General features: G+C 46.3%; 1 protein-coding gene across 1 annotated transcript; it reads left to right on the top strand.

The window, feature by feature from the left end:
- Positions 1-18,681: 18,681 nt before the first annotated feature.
- On the top strand, positions 18,682-19,948 carry LOC133905116 (zinc finger protein 7-like). The gene has a single exon (XM_062346829.1). The coding sequence runs from the start codon at positions 19,262-19,264 to the stop codon at positions 19,805-19,807; it is 546 nt and encodes a 181-aa protein (XP_062202813.1). The 5' UTR covers positions 18,682-19,261; the 3' UTR covers positions 19,808-19,948.
- Positions 19,949-20,185: the final 237 nt, after the last annotated feature.

Below are 20,185 nucleotides of genomic sequence, written 5' to 3'. Positions count from 1 at the left end.
AGAGAAAGAATAGGACTCTAATTGAGTCCGCAAGAACAATGCTTGATGAATACAAGGTGTAGGATCAATTTTGGGCTGAAGCAATCAACACCACATGCCACGCCATCAACCGGTTGTATTTACACAAGATATTGAACAAGATCGCATATGAGCTTCTAACCGGTAACAAACCAAACGTTTCCTACTTTAAGGTCTTTGGTAGCAAATGCTTTATTTTAAATAAGAAAGCTAGAAGTTCAAAATTTGCTCTAAAAGTAGATGAAGGGTTTATGCTTGGTTATGGATCAAATACCTACGCCTACCGTATTTTTAACAAAACCACCAGATGCGTTGAAATTGCGAGAGACGTAACATTTGATGAATCTAATGGCTCCCAAGTGGAGCAAGTTGATCCTAATATGCTAGGTCACGAAGAAATATCAAGCGAAGCAATCAAGAAGATGGCAATTGGCGAAATCAAGCCCTTAGAGCAACAAAAGATTCAAGAGGCTCAAAATGATCAAGATCAACCACCTTCATCAATGCAAGTAGAACCATCAACATCAACTCAAGATCAAGACGACAAAAGACCACAAGACCAACATCAAGACCTTGAAGACCCAAATAATTTTTTGGATGATGAAGTGGAAGACATTCAACATCAATCACAAGTGCCACACCCACACGTTCATCAAAGCATCCAAAGAGATCACCCCGTGGACAACATACTTGGTGATATACAAAAGGGGGTAACTTCTCGTTCAAGAATTGCAAATTTTTGTGAATTTTACTCTTTTGTTTCCTCTTTGGAACCTTTGAAGGTAGAAGAAGCACTCGATGATCCGGATTGGGTAATGCCTATGCAAGAAGAATTGAATAACTTCAAAAGAAATGAAGTTTGATCTTTGGTGGAAAGGCCAAAGCAAAATGTGATTGGGACACAATGGGTCTTCTGCAATAAACAAGATGAAAATGGGATAGTAACAAGGAACAAAGCTCGCTTGGTTGCTCAAGGGTTCACTCAAATCAAAGGTTTGGATTTTCGTGAGACATACGCTCCCGTAGCTAGGCTAGAGTCAATTCGTATTTTATTAGCCTATGCTACTCACCATGATTTCAAGCTATATCAAATGAATGTGAAGAGCGTATTTCTCAATGGACCAATCTCCGAATTGGTATATGTGGAGCAACCGTCCAGCTTTGAAGATCCCAAACATCCCGGACATGTTTTCAAACTCCATAAGACGCTCTATGGGCTAAAGCAAGCTCCTAGAGCATGGTATGAATGCCTTAGGAATTTTCTTGTCAAAAAGGGCTTTGAAATAGGCAAAGCCGACTCTACTCTTTTTACTAAGAATGTTGATAATGATTTATTTGTTTGCCAAATATATGTCGATGACATTATATTTGGTTCTACTAATCAACAATTTTGTGAATGCTTTAGTAGGATCATGACAAGGAGATTTGAGATGTCCATGATGGGAGAATTGAAGTTCTTTCTCGGATTTCAAATCAAACAACTCAAGGAAGGAACCTTCATTTGCCAAACCAAGTATATCAAAGACATGCTCAAGAAGTTTGACATGGAGAATACCAAACCAATCAAGACGCCCATGCAAACTAATGGACATCTTGATCTCAATGGAGATGGCAAAAGCGTGGATCAAAAGGTATATCATTCCATGATAGGATCTTTGCTTTATTTATGTGCATCTAGGCCCGATATCATGCTTAGTGTGTGCATGTGTGCAAGATTTCAAGCCGCTCCCAAAGAATGCCATTTAATGGCCGTTAAGAGGATTCTTCGATATTTAGTTCATACTCCATACCTTGGCTTATGGTATCCTAAAGGGTCATCCTTCGACCTTATCGGCTATTCGGACTCCGATTATGCCGGTTGCAAAGTAGATAGAAAAAGCACTTCGGGAACTTGCCAATTCTTGGGTAGGTCCTTAGTGTCATTGTCATCCAAGAAACAAAATTCCGTAGCTCTATCTACCGCCGAAGCCGAATATATTGCCGCGGGAGCTTGTTGTGCTCAACGCCTATGGATGAGGCAAACTCTAAGAGACTATGGCCACAAAACATCCAAAATTCCACTTTTGTGTGATAATGAGAGTGCCATCAAAATAGCCAACAATCCCGTATAACACTCAAGAACCAAGCACATAGACATTAGACATCATTTCTTGAGAGATCATGCAACAAAAGGGGATATTGATATTCGCCATGTGAGAACCGAAAGACAATTAGCCGATATCCTCACTAAGCCACTAGACGAGCAAAGGTTTTGCGAGTTGAGAAGTGAATTAAATATCCTAGATTCTCGAAACGTGGCTTGAACTGTTGTATACATTTGCTTGTTATAGATTTATAGCTTTCTTAGTTAAGAGTTTGCGAAAACTGCATTTTTGAGTGATTTTCTCAAAATTATTTGGCTCTTTGATCTCTCGATCATGATTTGCAATTTGTGATCATAGTTATGTAATGATGCTTGTTGGCTGATCACATTTAGCAAATTAGTCCTCATTTCCAACAATTCTCTCCTGGAAAAACTCCTCCCCGAATCTTAGCTCTAAATCTATTTTGTCACAGTTCCAGGTTCCGGAATGTCCGGTGTTCACCGGAGTATCCGGACCTGACACTGTTCACAGCTCAAGCTGATTCCAGTCCTGGTTCCAGTTACCGGATAGTCCGGTCTTCACCAGAGTCTCCGGTACAAGTGTCAGGACCGGAGTCTCCGGTGTTCACCGGAGTCTCCGGCATAAGTGTCAGGACCGGAGTCTCCGGTGTCCCTAGATTCCTACATAACTCCCCTGCCCGAACAGCTCTTCTTTTTTTCATCTACTCTCAACTCCTCTCTCCCAAAAGCACCCTCTCCGGCGATTTTTGAGAAACAACCAAGGAGCTTCAAGATTTGCATAGTTTCTCACTTGGATTCAAGGCCGGAACCTCCGGAGATTCCTATTCTTCAAGATCCCCGGAGGATTTGAGCTCAAAAGGTACTTTTTCAAAAATCTTCCCGATCTATAAATGCCCTTGTCTAGGATCGTTTTCCCTTAGTAGAATAGCTCCTAGTACCTCCTAGAACTCATCCCCAAACTTGTTTCAACTCTAGTTGGCTGAATCTTCCAAAACCCTAGGTTTTGGGAGATTTCTCGGGGTTGACTGGAGTATCCGGTGTTCACCGGATACTCCGGTATCAGCCTATTTTTTCAGCAACTTCTTTCCAATCATTTTTTTCCTCACATCCTTTGTTCATTCTATATCTCCTAGGGTTTTTGCAATGGCCAGAGATCGGTTTGTGAAGGGTCATACTTTCGAAAGGAAAAAGAAACAAAAGAGTGACCCTCGCGCTCAAGAAACAAGAGCTCTGGCACACTCGGAAGATAGTGGAAGTGGTCACGCAAGCGGTGAAAGAGTCCGCAAAGTGGCCTCAGGCAAAGGCATCCACATTGAAGAAGGAGGAGCCACTGAACAATATGAGAGGGACATTGTGACCGTATGCCAGACCAAAACTCAAGCTATGAGAGGCCGAGAAAGTGGAAGGGGAAAGGGCCTAGCTAAAGTGACAGCGAGAAGAGGAAAAGGAGAAATGCCCTTTAGGGAAGAGAGAGGCAAAGGTGTTACTCAAGAACACTCGTCTGAGTCCGAGGATGATGAAGAAGAGCAGGCTGATGAAGTTAGTGGACCCTTGAAACTTCATAGACCTCAGAGAACTGCTAGCATCATTGACACTCCAAAACAGACAGTGAACTACATGAAGCATGTTTCCAGGGTTGTTAGTGAAAGGTTGAACAACCCATATGATTATGAGAAGAATGTTGCAGATTATCAGTTCTGGAATGATTTTCAGGCATATTTCTATGAGACGGTGATTTTGGCCAAGAAGAAACCGATTACTCCTATGCAATGGATTGACTGGAACTATATGGCTCAGAAAGATGATCCTGTGTTCAATGAGATGATTACAGCTTGTGAGAGCAAGAAGGTAAAAGATATTATGGCTTTCAGGTACGATTGGTGCGAGGAAGTTATCGCACAGTTCTATGCTACAGTGTGGTTTGAGGGATCGGAAAATCCCGTTATGCACTGGATGATAGAGGGAGTTAAATACAGAATTAGCTTCAGAGGTTTCGCTCACTACTTCCATCTTGATGCCAGAGATACATCCAAAGATCAAATTCACAATGAGAATTAGCTGACTTTGGAAGAATTTGGGTTCATGTATCTAAATCATGGACGAGTTGAGTTCGGAAAGCTTACAGGGATGAGGCCTTTCTATCGTTGCTTAAACTCCCTGTTTCGACTCACCTTGGCGTCTAAGAGTGGGGATGCAACAACAGTGTAGAGTATCTCCAGAAACCTCCTCGCCGCCATGTCCAATGACCATGCTCTCTTCAGTGTGGCGCACTTTCTTTGGGGAGAAATTATTTTTACATCCAAGTTGCCAATCAAAAGCTGTGGATATGCCCCTTACCTAATGTTTATCATTGAGAGGGTGTCCAAGAAGACCTTTGTGAAGGAAGTCAAGCATGAACCCTATCAGATGAGGCCCTTGAACATCCGAGCTCCCTCTCCATCACCATCACCTCCTCGTGCTCCTCCCAGCTCAAGACAGTTTGCCTCGAGACGTGCTCCTCCTCGAGGGTCATCATTCATCAAAAGCGCTCTCAAAGCAATCTTCAGAGTTTGCACTCACAATGCTACTCAAATCAAGGAGCAAGGTGTTCGCTTAAAGAAAATGGAGAAGCGTTAGAAGGAAATGTACACCTCCATGAACTTTCAGCCACCTTGTTCACCTATTGTTTCGGATGAAGCAGAGAGTGCACCGGTTGAGTTTGAAAACCCTTGGGCATGGTATGATGAAGCCCAAGCGGCTACAGAGACCTCTCAACAACAAGCGCAAGATGACTCCTCCGACGCCGCTCCTGGTGACGACTCCGAAGGAAGTGATGAAGAAGAAGAAGATGATGATGAAGATGGCAGCAGTGATTAGGCTCTCTCTTTTTGGTGCTTGATGCCAAAGGGGGAGAGAAAGTTATCCATTCCTTAGTTCCCTTTAGTTCCCTTAGCTTTGGACTCTGTTAAATTCCTATCGTTGTTGGACAATTGGACTATTGTTTGTGATGAACCTTGTGCTCGTTTAGATTTGTAAGACTTTTATGTTAGTGTGATGATTGTCGTACTTTCTTAAGTTAAGTGTGTTCCATGTCCTGCCATAAAGCATTTTATTATCTTAAAATTGTATCCCACGGATTCTAGGATACAGGAGGAGCTCTTGCGAATTTAAATCTCAAATATGTGCATTTGTGTATGACTCGAGTTTAAACTAATGCACACATTTAGGGGGAGCTCACCATATCTTCTAGAATTCAAAATCCTATTTCATATATCTTTGTGTAAGCTTTAATCGGGTTGTCATCAATCACCAAAAAGGGGGAGATTGAAAGTGCATCTAGGCCCCCTAAGTGGGTTTTGGCTTATTGATGACAAAACGATTAAGGAACTAACATGCTTTTCTAAGTTATGAACATGTTTAAGCATTAGTTGTAAAGATAAGTGACATTTGACGCCCGTCGAAACAAATGGAGAATCAACGAAGAGTACTCAATAGGATTTAAATTCTTTTATTTTTGAAATTGAGTCTAGGATAGCCGCTCTATTAAGAGGGTTGCATTTGATTGCTTGGTTATTGTCTCAATGCTCAAGATATCCCTTAGAACCAACTAGTTGAGAGACACAATCACTCACGGACACCGAGTTCATTCTAAAAAAAATCACTGAGTCCGGATACTCCAGTGTTCACCGGATACTCCGGTACTCAGTATTTAGCCCGAAGTCTCCGAGGTAGACTCCGGAAGAGACTCTCGGTTAGCATTTAATCTTTTTGATAAAAAGAAAAGAGAGACCGGAGTCTCCGGTGTGCACCGGATACTCCAGTACCTGGAGAGGCCGGAGGGTCCGGCTAGTCTCCAGACTTAACGTTTTTGGAAGGACTGTCAGGACCGGAGACTCCGGTAATTTAACAGAACTGTAACGGCTAGTTCTGACACGTTATGTGACCGTTCTGACGCCGTTTTTGGATTTAGGGCCTGATACTCCGGTGTACACCGGATACTCCGGTCAGTTCTGACAAAACAGTAACGGCTAGTTTTTGAGAGAGAGCTATAAATGCCCCCACACCCCATGGCATTAAGAGCTTGCTGTTGCTAGTAAACTTTAGACCTCTTGAGCACTTTAAGAGCATTCAAAGACCCCCCAACCACCTCTAGTGCAAAGTTTGCAAATTTTTAGAGAGTTTGTGTTTGGAGAGAGTTCAAGCCACTTGAGCATTGAGTTCTTCATCGAGCATTCGCCGCAATCATTTCTCTTGAAGCTTTGTGCTTCTATACGGAAAGATGTCGCCCGTAGAGCACCCAAAACTTGTGGAGTGCCACGGAAAGTTTGTAAACATCGTCAAATTGAGTAAGAATTTCTAGCTTGATCTTGGTGGTCGCTAGAAGAGGATATGGTTGGAAAAGACCCGGCTCTTTGTGAGCTCCTCAATGGAGATGTAGGCACTTCTTTATGAGGTGGCCGAACTCCGGGATAATCTCTCGTGTTCGTATTTGTGCCATTTGCTTTATTGTGTGAATTTTGTGATTTGTCATATAAATTGCTTTAGTGATCATCTTGCTAGTGTTAAGTGTTAGTCTAGCTCTGTGATATCCAGTAGACCTAGCTTTAACCCTAGATTCTAGCTATTAGCTTTATTTCGTAGTTATTCTAAAATTCCTGTATAGACCTTCACCGGAGTATCCGGCAGATTTAATCCGCTGTTTTAGTTTTAATTTTCAGAAAAGCCTATTCACCCCCCCTCTAGGCACTTTCAGGTCCCCGCTTTTCGCCCATGGGCGTTCGCGGGTATACTCGCGGGCAAGTAAAATTGGCAGGTACGGGTATTGGAGAGCACTACCCATACCCAATTGCCATCCCTACTTGGAACTGTTCATCGGATCAAATCTGCTATAGTACACACTCTCTCGTAGCACTGTTCATCGAATCGATCTGCTCCATTATGCTAGCCTCATCTTCCCTTGCTTGGGCCACTTGTTGTCCTCCCCGGGCTATCTCTCTCCGAATCCGCCACTTGACACCCTTCCTCATGTGTTGGTGTAATAGGTAAGGAGGTTCCACACCTGGGGGGGCCCATGATATCACGTGTCAACTGACGGGACGAACACCCTCAACTACGACCCTGGTAACAGAGCAACTGTTGGTCGCAGCGAATGTACTCATCTAACCAGTAGAATCACATTTAATGCCATCCATTTGAGTGTTTTTCTTCCCAGGCACTCCCTTTCGGCGAGCAAGGTCATCGGTAGGCGTGTTGTGTAGTGACCCATCCCGCAGCATTTAATCCTATGGGATAGCCTCATGGGAGAGCATGACGGTGTTCGATGGATGGGACAAGACATGCATGACTATCCATCACCATGATGAACTAGGGGTAGTTGGCTTTATCAGATATAGATCTGCCACAGAGTTTAGCACGGTCTGTTTGTATATACACCTTTTCCCCTTGTATATAAAGGGGGAGGACCTGGTTTGTAAAGATAGGGAACATATTTTGTAACAAGTTCATCCAATCCATAAGAAACTACACAGGATATAGGCTATTATCCCACGGGACGCCTGAACCTAGGTAAAATCCTCGTGTTCTTGAGTCCATTAGGTCCAACCCTAAGAAACACAAATTAACGTGCCTATCATTCGGTACACCCTGGGTTCATTGTTAGGGATCATCCCCCGGCAGTTGGCGCACTAGGTAGGGGGCATTTTTCACATTTTCTTCAGATTTGGAGACTATGGTTAGGCTACCTATGTCCATATCCATGATGGTTGTGAAGTCCCGTTTCGAGGACTATGGCCATCGCGAGGTTTTTGTCATGGGGTACGACCCAGACGAGCCCAATGCGCTCCAAGCATGGGACACCGAGCCAGAGTCCGAAGATTATGAGACCGAACGTGAAGTTTGCATGGCGGCCCATGCAATGAGAGGCAACAGCGATGCTCGTGTCGCGGGAACCGGAGGTGAGCCCAGGCTATAGGATCAGAGGGAAATCAGCCCCGTACCAGATATGAAGGTGGTCATGTACTGCCCCAACAACTGAAACACCACCCAGAGGAGTGCCCACAGGAGGTTGAGACCTTGGCGGCATCGTCTTCAAGGCCGTTGTGCTGGACGCAGAATATGAGCACCGAGGGCTCCCCCCCTCAAGATGTCTCACCGCTCCAGGTTTAGCGGCTCAACTATGAGGCCATGACCCCCGTGTAGAACATGGAGATTGTGCGGGTACTTCTTAGCCACCTACCGGTGGTGATACTGGAGAGTTCACTGGTAGTGCCATGGCTGTGTGATCTTGCCCTCTTGGTAGAGACCTCCCGGTGCCAGACCGTGGTACCACCACACCGTCTACCGTAAGGAGTGAATGAGGTGGTGGTCTACAGGGTTCGCAGTGGGCTCCGCAGTAGGATGGAACCCGCGCTGCCTCAGTAATAGGGAGTACAAGGAAAACCCCACTATGTTGGCATAGTCCACTTGCTGACCTATGCAACTTGCTTCTCCACCGCAACCTCCGCGATGTAATATGGGGCCAGAGGGCCACCCAAAAATAGGAGGGTAGTGCCTGGAGAGAGCAGGAAAAGGGCAAGTGGTCCTATCACTCGCCTTCCCCTCGCATCGAGATGGGACTCCTCCGTCCCCTCGCTAGGGCTGTGAAACCGACTGTTCTCTTCTTAGTCGTGTGAAGCTTCCCATCGGTGAGGGGCTCCCCATTACGGGATGGGGTGTAACGCTTTTTCTGCCCGGCTACGAGAGGTGTGCTGGCCGGACAAGTTTCGGTTGGTCCTAGCCAAAAAGTACGACGGCTCAACCAACCTGAAGGAGTTCCTACACATCTACACCATAATGGTGTAGGCTGTGGGAGGCGATGGGAAGGTCATGGTGAACTATTTCTCGATCGCCCTGACAGGTTTGCCTCGATCATGGCTCATGAACCTCCCCCGTGGTTCAGTTCATTCCTAGGATGATTTATGCAACCAGTTTGTCGCTAACTTCCTAGGAACCTACGCCCGGCCAGGGGTCAAGGATGACCTGTACCAGGTCAGGCAGCGATTGCGCAAGTCGCTGCGATATTACATCCAACGTTTCATCGAATGTTGGAATAAGATTCTAGAGTTCATAGGCAAGTCTTTGGTCATTGCGTTCTGGGTTGAGGGGGTCAGAGACCAGAAGATAGTTGAAAAGCTGGCCACCAAGGAGGTCTGGAGCACTACTAAGCTCTTCGAGCTCGTCGACTAGTGCGCGCAGGCTACGGAGGCCCAAGAGCATTAGACCGGCATGAAGCAGCAATCGAGCCCTAGGCAGCCCGCCTCTTCCAAAGGGACCGACTGGAAGGAGAAAAAGAAGAACAAGTGCAAGGCTGGGCCACTCGACATCATGGCGGTCGAGCGGACTAGCCAACCACGTCGACACTTAGAGAAGAATGGCGGCAAGATGGGCAGAGGCTACTACCCGATCCACTGCACCGATGCAGATGACCTAACCAAATGCAAGGTCATTCAAGGCATCATCGACAAAGAGCTTGGGGGCAACAAACCTGGGTGCAGCGACGATGGTGAAGATGGGGCCAACCTTGACGAGTCGGCTCTGAGTTTCCAGTAGGATGAGCATGTGGTCCACCATATCTTTGGTAGTGCCGTGACATATTCCTCAAATAGGGAATACAAATTGGTGGTCCGCGAGGTATGCGTGACCATACCAGGTCCAAGTCTGTGACTAAAGTGGTTAGAGGTACCCCTCACCTCCAGCCTGGTGGACCACCCTGCACACTATCAGCATGGGGCGCATGCTGGTCGATGGAGGGAGGTCCATCAACCTCCTCTTCGCCGACGTACTAGATGCCTTGCAAATCATAAGGAGTGCACTGAAACCATCTCCTCCCTTCTTTCGAATCACTCCTGGCTCTTCGTCCAAGCCATTGGGGCAGATCGAGTTGCCCATCACTTTTGGTTCGTCGAACAACTTCAGGACCGAGAGGGTCCTATTCGACATGGAGGACTTCGGGACCGCATACAATGCGATCCTAGGGTGACCAGCGTTGGCTCAGTTCATGGCTGTCACCCACTATGCATACCAGGCAATCAAGATCCCTGGTCCCAAGGGAGCTATCACCATATTGTGCAACCCAAAGATTGTCCTGCACTGCGACAAGAGGAGCTTCGACATGGTTGAGTTGACTCCTGGGTTGTAGCCAGCGAATGCTAGGTCTAGCGGCCACCCAGAGAAGGTCCACATCATCATCAATCCCGACGATCGGTTCATAGCAGTAGGCCTAAATGACGCTGACCCATCTAGAATGGTCCAGATTGGGGCCAGCCTGGACCCAAAATAGAAACTCACGCTCATCAATTTCCTCCAGGCCAAGGCGAATGTCTTTTCTTGGAGTCCGTTTGGTATGGCTGGAGTCCCTAGGGATGTGATCGAGCACAAGTTGTCCGTGTGACTTGATGCATGACCAGTAAAGCAAAAGGCGTGTCGGCTCGCACCCGACCGAAAGGAAGCACTTCGAGAGGAGATCGACAAGCTTCTAGAAGCAGGCTTCATCCGAGAGGTGCAGTTCCTAGAGTGGCTGGCTAACCCCATCATGGTCCGAAAACCCAACGGTAAGTAAAGGATGTGCGTCAACTTCACCGACCTCAACAAGGCAGGCCCGAAAGATCTCTTCCCTCTACCCGAAATCGACCAGACCGTCGGTAGTGCTCTGCTAAGCTTCTTAGATGCCCGTTCGGTGTACCATCAGATTAGCATGTATATGGAAGATGAGGATAAAACAGCTTCTGTAACGCCCTTCAAGATCTTTTGTTACGTAAAAATGTCTTTTGGTCTCAAAAGTGTCAGTGCCACTTACCAGCGATTCATTCAGCTCATCCTTTGACCACAACTTAGTAGAAATATCGAGGAATATGTTGATGACATGCTCCTAAAGAGCAAGACCAGGGAAAATCTGGTCGCGGGCCTCCAGGAAACGTTCGACAACATTCAGAAGTACCGCATGAAGCCGAACTTGGAGAAGTGTACTTTCGACGTCCCATCAGAGAAGTTGCTCGGTTTTCTCGTATCCAATCGAGGAATAGATGCAAACCCTGACAAGATCAGTGCCATCGACCATATGAGATCCCTAACCAGGTTAAAAGAAGTTCAGAAACTAATAGGGTGTGTGGCAGCTTGGATCAGGTTCATCTCGAAGATGGGAGAGAAGGGGCTGCCGCTCTTCAAGCTCCCAAAGAAAAGCAAGTGCTTCATGTGGACGCCACAAGTAGAGGCGGCATTCTAAGATATCAAAAGGTACCTCTCTTCCCCTCCAATACTAACTGCTCCTTGACCAGACGAGGAGCTCATGCTTTATGTTGCAGCTGCCCCACAGGTGGTGAGAGCGGTGCTGGTCATCAAGCATGAAGGTCTTCAACGACTAGTCTACTATGTCAGTGAAGTCCTACACTACGCAAAGGCTCGGTACCCACAGACACATAAGCTATTGTGCGCCATGCTGATGGCCTCTTGTAAGCTCAGGCACTACTTCCAGGCCCACAAAATCAAGGTAGTCTCCTCGCTCTCGATTAGGGAAATCCTTCACAGTAGGGATGTTGCAGGGAGAATAGCGAAGTGGGCAGTGGAGCTCGGGGAGTTTGATATTCGGTTCATCCCTCGGACGGCCATCATGTCCCAGACGCTGGTCAATTTTGTGGCCAAGTGGTCGTCCATTGAGCTCGAGCAGGAACAGTGACCAGAGGCATAAGAGCACTGGACCTTGTACTTCGACAGGTCGTTCACACTGAAGGGAGTGGGGGATAAAGTGGTTTTGACCTCACCAACCGGAGACAACCTCAAATACGTAGTTCAATTATGTTTCCCTACCACTAACAATATTGCAGAATATGAGGGTCTCTTGTCCGGAATGAGAGCAGTCTCCGCACTTGGTATAAAGCGCCTGCTAGTGAAAGGTGACTCTCTACTTACTGGTCATAAACCAAGTGCAAAAGGAGTTTCAGTGCTCTAACCCAACAATGATGGTGTACCTCGCTGAAGTGAGAAATCTGGAGCGACACTTTATCGATTTCGAGGTCAAGCATGTCCTGCGTAGGGACAACTTCCTCACCGATGAGCTGGCCCATCTAGCTTCTTCTCGTGCACCTGTCCCGGTCGGAGTCTTTGAAGAAAGACTCACATGAACATCCACCGTGGTCTCGGGCTAAGGTGAAGGGGATGCTCCACTTGAAAACAGAGCACCCGAGGTAAAACCTTTTGAGGTAACTCCTCCTTTGGTGCAATCCTCAGGTGGCCATCATGTGGTCCCCTATCTTGATTCAGGTATGACCTGGATGGACCAGATCTTGGCATACATTTAGAATTGAGCGATCCCTGATGATGAAGCATCAGTAGAAAAGGTCACGTGGCAAGCCCGCAAATATTCCCTGGTAGAGGGATGCCTCTATCGCAGGGGAGCAACGAGCTTTTACTAAAATGTATCACTCAGGAAGAAGATAGCACCCTGCTCTTTGATATCTATAGAGGCATATGTGGTAGCCATGCTTCATACCGCACTCTAGTCGGAAAAGCGTTCCGGCAAGAATTCTATTGGTCCATGACCCTCCTAGATGCTTGCGAGCTAGTAAAATGGTGTTAGCCGTGTTGGTACCATGGACGATAAACCAACTTACCAACTCAAGCACTACAAACCATACCACTCTCTTGGCCTTTCACTGCTTGGGGGCTCGATATTGTGGGAACATTCCCTAGAGCAATGAGTTGAGCAGAGTAAACGCTCAGCTTAGGCAATCGTAGAAATACGCCCACCGTTGGTTGTTTTCCTTGATCATTTGTTCTAAGTCTCTCTTCACCGCCAACAACTCTTACCGGCAAGTTGGTCACAAGCCACATAGGAGTCAGCTGGTCGAGTCTTACTTGGCTAATCTAGAACTATACGTGACTAAGTTGTGGTAGGGTTAGCGCACCTTGAAGATCGCTCTGCAGGATCTCTAGCTCGACCAAAAACCTAAGCTCGCACTCAGCCATTGCTTCCTAACAGCGCTGATCGTTAGTGTCGTTGATAGATGCGGTCAAGGGCTCGAAGCGAGCAGGAGGGTTAGTCAATTTAGGGACTCTACGTCCACAACAGCGACATAAGCCCATCAAAGAAATGAAAAACTTCATTTATGTATGATACAAGCCTAAGTTGCAGTATGATGTTTACCCTTTGATGGTCTCCACATAGAAGAGAGACCTTACGTATTGCACCAGCCCTTGGCACTCCGCCTATAGCCTCGCCTTGTCTTCAGGACCGGAAGTCACGATCTCCTCCCGCCGTGGCTTTGGCCGCCTTCGCCACGTCTTCTGCCGTCTTTGTCACGTCCTCCACTGCCCTCGTCGCCAGGATGCCCGGGAGTTAGGTAAACTTCTCCACCAGGACACTGATAGCGTAGGCCAAGCTCTATGTAGACTATTCATTTGGCTCGATGGTTTCCAACCCAATACTCCTCAGGGGCCCAGTATGGCCATGAAGGCACCCCGAAGAAAGTCGTGGGTCGTTCGCTCATCCTCCATCAGCTTGGAATGTTAAGCGACAAGCGCGGCCTTATCCTGTTGAAGCGCAGCATTCTCCCGCTGAAGTGAGCGTATCTCCTCCTCTTCTTCGGCCACCAGCCTCTCCAGCTCGGCGCACCGGCAGTCTGTTGTCTCCTTCTCAATGTTCAGTTTGCTGATGGAGGCGGGGAGACTGGGGACCATGGAGAGCAGGTCGAGGTAGGAGCGGGCTCCATGGTAGGCTCTACATGCGTGGGGGTCATGGCAAGTGTTTTTGGCATCGGGGCCACTGTTGGCTCGGGGGCTGGAGCATCCTGCTGAGGCGCCGGAAGAGGAGTAATGGACATAGTCATTGGTAGGGTCGAGGACCTGCAGCGACAACAAATTGTGGAGTCAGGAGAGAAATCAAAGTATCTACACCTAATTGGAGAGCTTACCGCATGGTCGGAGTGGTGAGCACAACTCTCACCCTCATGAAGCCACTGAGTTGACCAGACGGGGAGGAGGTCATAGCTGTTGTTGAGCCACATGTGGTCGGTTTCCCACGGACGCGTTTGGACGCTTTTGAAGAAGCTGAATCCTTTGCTATTCTATTCCTCCTAGCATGGAGGCTTGGCGAGCAGCAGTCTGGTTGCCCTTGGCTGGCTCAGCGTGAGGTTGGTCACTCCCCAGCGGACCGGTGCCGCTCAGAGGACCTTTGTCTGAGGTAAACAGTTGATCACAAGCAATCTGGTCACCCCCGGCTGGCTCAAGGCGAGGTTGTTTGCTCCCTTGTGGGTCGACACCACTCATAGGACTTCCGTCCTGGGTCAACGGTTGACCAGGAGCAGTTTGGTCATCCTCGGCTAGCTTAGAGTGCAGCTGGTTGCTCCCTTGTGGATCAACGCTACTTGTAAGATCTTTGCCCATGGTCAATATTCAACCCCAAGCAGCCTGGCCATCTCCGCGACCAGACAGGCCGAGGTCCCAACCGGATGGGTTAGGGACAGGCAAGGCTAAAGACGTCCAAATGGGCCATGCCTACAGGCAAGGCTAAAAAAGTAGGAATAACTTTGTAGTGCATGTTTATATTATCTGAATCACTTAGAGGCTACTATTATCAAAATGTCCTATCGAACCAGAGCATATGTCTAAATTTAACTTATCAGTAATTTGTATATGAGATGACAAAAGGTAGTTCAAATTATGCAATATCCACACTAATTTGCTTTGTCATCTTCACAACATGCAAAACTATTTCCACTCCATATGAATCATAACCACCAGCCATGTTTATTAACAAATTAAAGTGAAAAGGGGGGAGAGCTAGACAGGAACTCACCGCCGCCACGGCTAGGAGGACGTCGCGGTCGGCGGCTGGGGTGTGTGAGACTTGTGGGCGGCGGGCGACAGTTGGCGTGCTGGCATGTGGGCGGCTATGTGAGAAGGAAGCGTGCGGGACTGCAGACGGCGGTTGGTGTGTGAGATTGCAGGTGAATTGTTAGGTCATGCAGGCGCAAATGGGCTAGGCCGTAACCCTAAAATATCGGAGAAGTATCCAATTGTGTATCTGGAATTTACACAATTTTTTAATACTTGCCGGATACTTATCCGACGAGTATTCGGCGCGTATCGGTATTAGATATGGTATCCAATATGGATATGGTGACTTCTTGAAGTATCGGTGTTGCAGCCCCACCGCACTTCCCCGGCTGTGCCGCCGTTGCGCTTCCCCTGCCTCGACATCGCCTCGCCCCGATGCGCCATTGAAGGATCGAGATGGCAGCCTAGAGGAGGGGTAAATAGGATTTTTTTTTTCAAAAATTCTCTAAACAAGCTGAAATTTTTCCTTAAAGAAATTAAATTTGATGTTTAAATCTACTCTAAAGCAAGTAACAACGTGCACTCCTATATGAGATATAAACAGTAGGATTAACACAAAGTAATTTATGAACTTGCAATAAAGTAAAGCAATTATGCAAAATAACCGAAGGACAAGACACGATGATGTTGTTCCCGAAGTTTGGATCCTTGAGGGGATCCTACGTCTTCATTGAGGGGCTCGATAGCACTTGAGCCGAGTCACTTTCAATCATTTTCCTCATGCGGTTGCACAAAGCACTCCTTAGCCTTTTGTGGTATTTCTTCCCTTACAAACGCGAAATTCGGCCTTCACAAACTTTCTCACGGCGCACCACAAATGTGTTGGTGGATCGTGATCAACTCCTAACTATCTAGGAGTCTTCAAACTCCAAGAGAAAAGAATGCAAACTCAAAAGCTTGGAGATGACACTTAGCATGTAAAGATCATTTTTTTTTCTTTCTAGCACTCAAACTCTCTTTTCAAATCCCTCTCAAAGGTTGGACACTTTCTTGGGAGAGGAGAGGGCATTTTTGCTTTGGGGGAGCTCTCTGATTCGAAATGGGCAGGGTGTATGGAGTGAGAGGGAGAAGGGGTATCTAAATAGACCCCTTCAAAAATTAGCCATTGGAGAACTTTTCAGCCCACATCGGAGGTTCCAAACTTCATATCGGAACATCCGATTAGTTCAAAATAACATATTTGAACTTCAAAACCCAACTCTAAATTGGTAAAAACAACACATCGGGACATCCAATGCAAACATCGGAACATCCAATGTGAAGAATTAAATCAAGCTGAAAGGTCTATGTTCAATAACACCGGATGTTCTGATCTGATCAAAACATCCGATCCAACTGTTGAAACAACCGATGTTGGATTTTAATTCAAGACAGAGACCTCTAAGGTTGAGAAAGTCAGATGTTCTGACCTACATTGGAACATCCGATAAGAAAAAGAAACCCAAACCAAGAACCCTATATTCTGAATTTTCGGAACATTCGATGGCATTAGAACATTCAATTTCTCCGAGAAGGTTTTGACTCGGTGTTCGTGTTGTGAGCTTGTGTCGCTTTCTAGACTTAGTGAAGATCTTTTTTTAGCACTAACATTAAGATCAAACCATAGAGTTGCACCCCTCTTAATAGTACGGCGGTCCTATACTCAATTTCAAAAACAAAAGAGTACTTTAAAGAGTAAACTGTTCACCGTCTTCTTTCTTCAATTTTTAGGGTTCGTCAGCATCGTGTCTCTTATATCAATGGAAATTTTACCTATTCAAATACTCATCGAATACATTAGTCCCATAATCGTTTGTCGTCAATCATCAAAATCCACATAGGGGGCCTAGATGCACTTTCAGCCATCGGCTCTCGCGCCGGGCCACCGCCACCGTATCAGCTCGCGATCGTAACCATGTCGCGCGGTAACATCGCCTCCGACCCCGATGACCTCCATGCCGTAGGGCGATGGGATGGCACCAGCCCCACTTCTCACTGCATCCGTGGTGGCATGTTGAGCCAGGGCCGCGGCCTTAGCTCCAGATCTGTTGCTGCAGGGCACCAAATTTGTTGTTGCAAGCCGCCAGTGTTGTACCAATACCTAGCATTTCTCCTCTGTATCCTCCTCCTCCTCGAGCTAGGAGGTAGGTGTTGGCATGGTCAAGCCACTGGCTTGTGTTGCTTCTTTAGGCTTGTGGTGCTAGTTATTTAGTTTCAACATGATCTTGCTGGTGCTTGATGCTTAGCTTCTTTTGCTGATGTTGCTTTGTGCTATTGCCTGTGTTGTGCTTTGGTGCTATGCCTACTAGTGTCTTAGTCTCGTCTTAGTCTTTGTTGCTGCCTGCTAGTGGCATATTGCTCGCTTTTGCTCTGCTACACACTGATGCTCATATCCATACACGAGGCTTCTCACCGTCGTTAGGTCTCCTGTTTCTGGTTGCATAGCTTGCTATGCTCTTCTATATCCGGGTTGTGGGTTGCTCCTGTTGGATATTTCATGGTGGTATGTTGCATCTTAGGTGTGGCGCCTGCTGTTGCGTCTAGCTTTAGTCGTTGTTTTCCACTATGTCCACATCCAAGTCTAGTCTCTCTTTGAGTTTGTCTATGTCGTGCGAGTCCACATATTTCTTCATCCATTAGTCAATTTCTTTCTGGTCATTATTGATGCAACTTAGCTATCTAGATTTTTCCGTAGCTTTAGTGACAACTTCATTTGTTGTATCGTTACTTGTCATTGTTGTATTTGTATTTTTTGATCTAGAGCATTCTTGTGTCATCTTGGTCTTTTTTAGCCCTAATGACAATTTTGTTTGTCGTTTTGCTTCTCATCGTCGCTTTGTTGCGATTCTTGATCAAGAGCATTCTTTGTTGTTGCCATCATAACTTTACTACTATGCTCCGCTTTACACTTCTTCAACTTGATTCAGTAGGATTACCAATGCTTCACTCTATGACAGCTTTAAAGAGATAATTTTTTATATATTAGTCTAAATTTATTATTTAATATCATATCTTTCAAATACAACTCCTAACACCGACAAAGCATCTGATGCTGACATCATCGCGCAAACAGGGGTGAGCAAGATGGCAAGAACTCAGCTTCCAGCTCTTCTACTAACTAAAAAGTACGGGTGGTCAGCTTCCAATGCACTTGTTACAGCAACAGTCTCCCACTAAAGCAAAAGAACATGGATGCCTGATAACGAGTTGGGAGAACAGGCAGCATATGGCCACAAATGCATCTGCAGTATATAACTCAATTATTGGATCTCAAAGGGACAACACCAGGCATAAAACAATACTATTGGCCTTCCTCACCGTTCCAGCTTTAGTTGTTAGTTCTCACTTTTTTCAGATCAGACGGTTATAATATTGATAGGAGAAATCCATAAAGCATGTATATTTTTAGAACGAACTTTGAATAATAGTCAAGAATATTGTTCAGATCAGTAGTACTGCCGTTGTCGCCTGTTGATCTGGTTTATTGTGAGTTCTGATCTAACCATTATTCTTTTAGTGCAAGCAACTAATTTCCAGAAAAAAAAAGTAGCTTTGTCATCAAAATTCAAAAGGTAGGGAAACGATTGTCTCTAACAAGTTTCAGCAGTGTACATCACACAATGTTCAGCAGTAATGCACAAGACAAGGTTGCTGTTGCAGATTGCCTGTTATGGCCTAACCTAGTAGTCATTCTAGAGTCTGAAATTGTCGGCATTCCTGATTGATAAGACCCAATAAGATTCATGACTTCGTGAATGGCAAATCGCTTTCGTCGCCCCCTGCGGAATAGCCAAATGGCACCTGTGTGAGGCATACTTGCCAATGGGAGAAAGCTTGTCATGGAAAGAAATGCCATGAACTGTACTGTCATTCTGTTTTCTTTTACAAAAAGAGGAGGGGTGCACACACCAACAAGTGATATGGTGTGAACCTGGATATCAAATCGCTATGGCAAGTGGAGGAAAAGATGACAGAAGCATGCATTGCCCCTGGGATATGTAGCAGTGTAGCACCACTTCCATATATATATGCATGGGCCAGACAGGAAAGAAAGAAAGAGAAGATAAGCAGAAACTAGATAGATATCCACTAACTCCAGACGAAGTTCTTTACCTCCAGATTCTTCACAAAGACACTCCACAAGCCTCAATTATTACCCTCCAAAAAATTCCCTACTCCTTCCTACCTCGTCCTCCTTTATAAAGGAAACTGCAAACTGGTTCTGATGCACCATACATGAGCTGCAACCTAAAGCAAGAACAGGTTGCAGACAGAACCTAGAGCAAGAGCCAAGAAACACTCGAATGATAGGAGATGGAGCAAGCAGACGAGTCATCGGTGAACAAGGAGAGCTCAGAGCAGATTACCAGTGAGCAAGACGATGGCGCGACATGGCTGAATCTCACGCTGGGCGCCAACGGATCGCCGGAGGCGGCAGCGAGCTGCTCTGGGCCTGAGCTCAATCCTTCTGCACCACACAAGGTGTTCTCCTGCAACTTCTGCATGAGGAAGTTCTTCAGCTCGCAGGCGCTGGGCGGGCACCAGAACGCCCACAAGCGGGAGCGCAGCAGCGCGAAACGTTCCTACCACGCGCAGAGGATGATCATGGGGATGCCACTGGAGGCGCACGCCGCCTTCTTGCACTCCCTGAGAGTCAACCCGAGCTCCGTGATCCAGAAGTCAAGCCAACAAGCGCAGAGCAGGACGGCAGCAAGGTTCCATGAAGATGGCACGACTTGGGTGGCGATTTCCTGCGAGGATGCGCCGAATTCGACATGGCCTGAGAGTTTCAGATTAAGTACACAACCTTCAGAGCAAACATCAGAACAATGTAAGATAGACTTGAACCTCAGGCTTTGATAGGTCGATGTACCTGCTTTGACCAGTGCATAAGTTCCTTAAGTTTATCTGCTGAATAAACTGGTTTGAAGATGTCATCAGGTTCAGCTTCAACTCACCATAAGATAAAAAATCATATGGTGGTACTGAATATTGGAGATACTATTGTTCTTTTCGAAGTCATGGTAGTTTTATTTGATGGTACTGCAATGACGTATTTCTGTAGCTAGAAACTTTATTTGGTCCGGTTGACATCAGTGAGAAGAACCCATGGATTCTGCACTTCCTAGTTCCTACTAACAGCATATATCACATCCTCATCAGTTTTATTCCGTGTTTTGTCAGTTTTTTTGTTTCCATTAACAAAGCAAGACTGGAGTGTATTCCCCTCAAAAAAAG

The sequence above is a fragment of the Phragmites australis genome, chromosome 22 (genome assembly GCF_958298935.1).
Source record: "Phragmites australis chromosome 22, lpPhrAust1.1, whole genome shotgun sequence".
NCBI classification, from domain to species: Eukaryota; Viridiplantae; Streptophyta; class Magnoliopsida; order Poales; family Poaceae; genus Phragmites; species Phragmites australis.
The sequence above is the reverse complement of the archived record's forward strand: the minus strand, read 5'-3'. Positions and strand labels throughout refer to the sequence as shown.

Coding starts and splice junctions, on each gene's coding strand:
- LOC133905116 (XM_062346829.1), top strand. CDS start 19,262: ATGGAGCAAGCAGACGAGTCATCGGTGAACAAGGAGAGCTCAGAGCAG.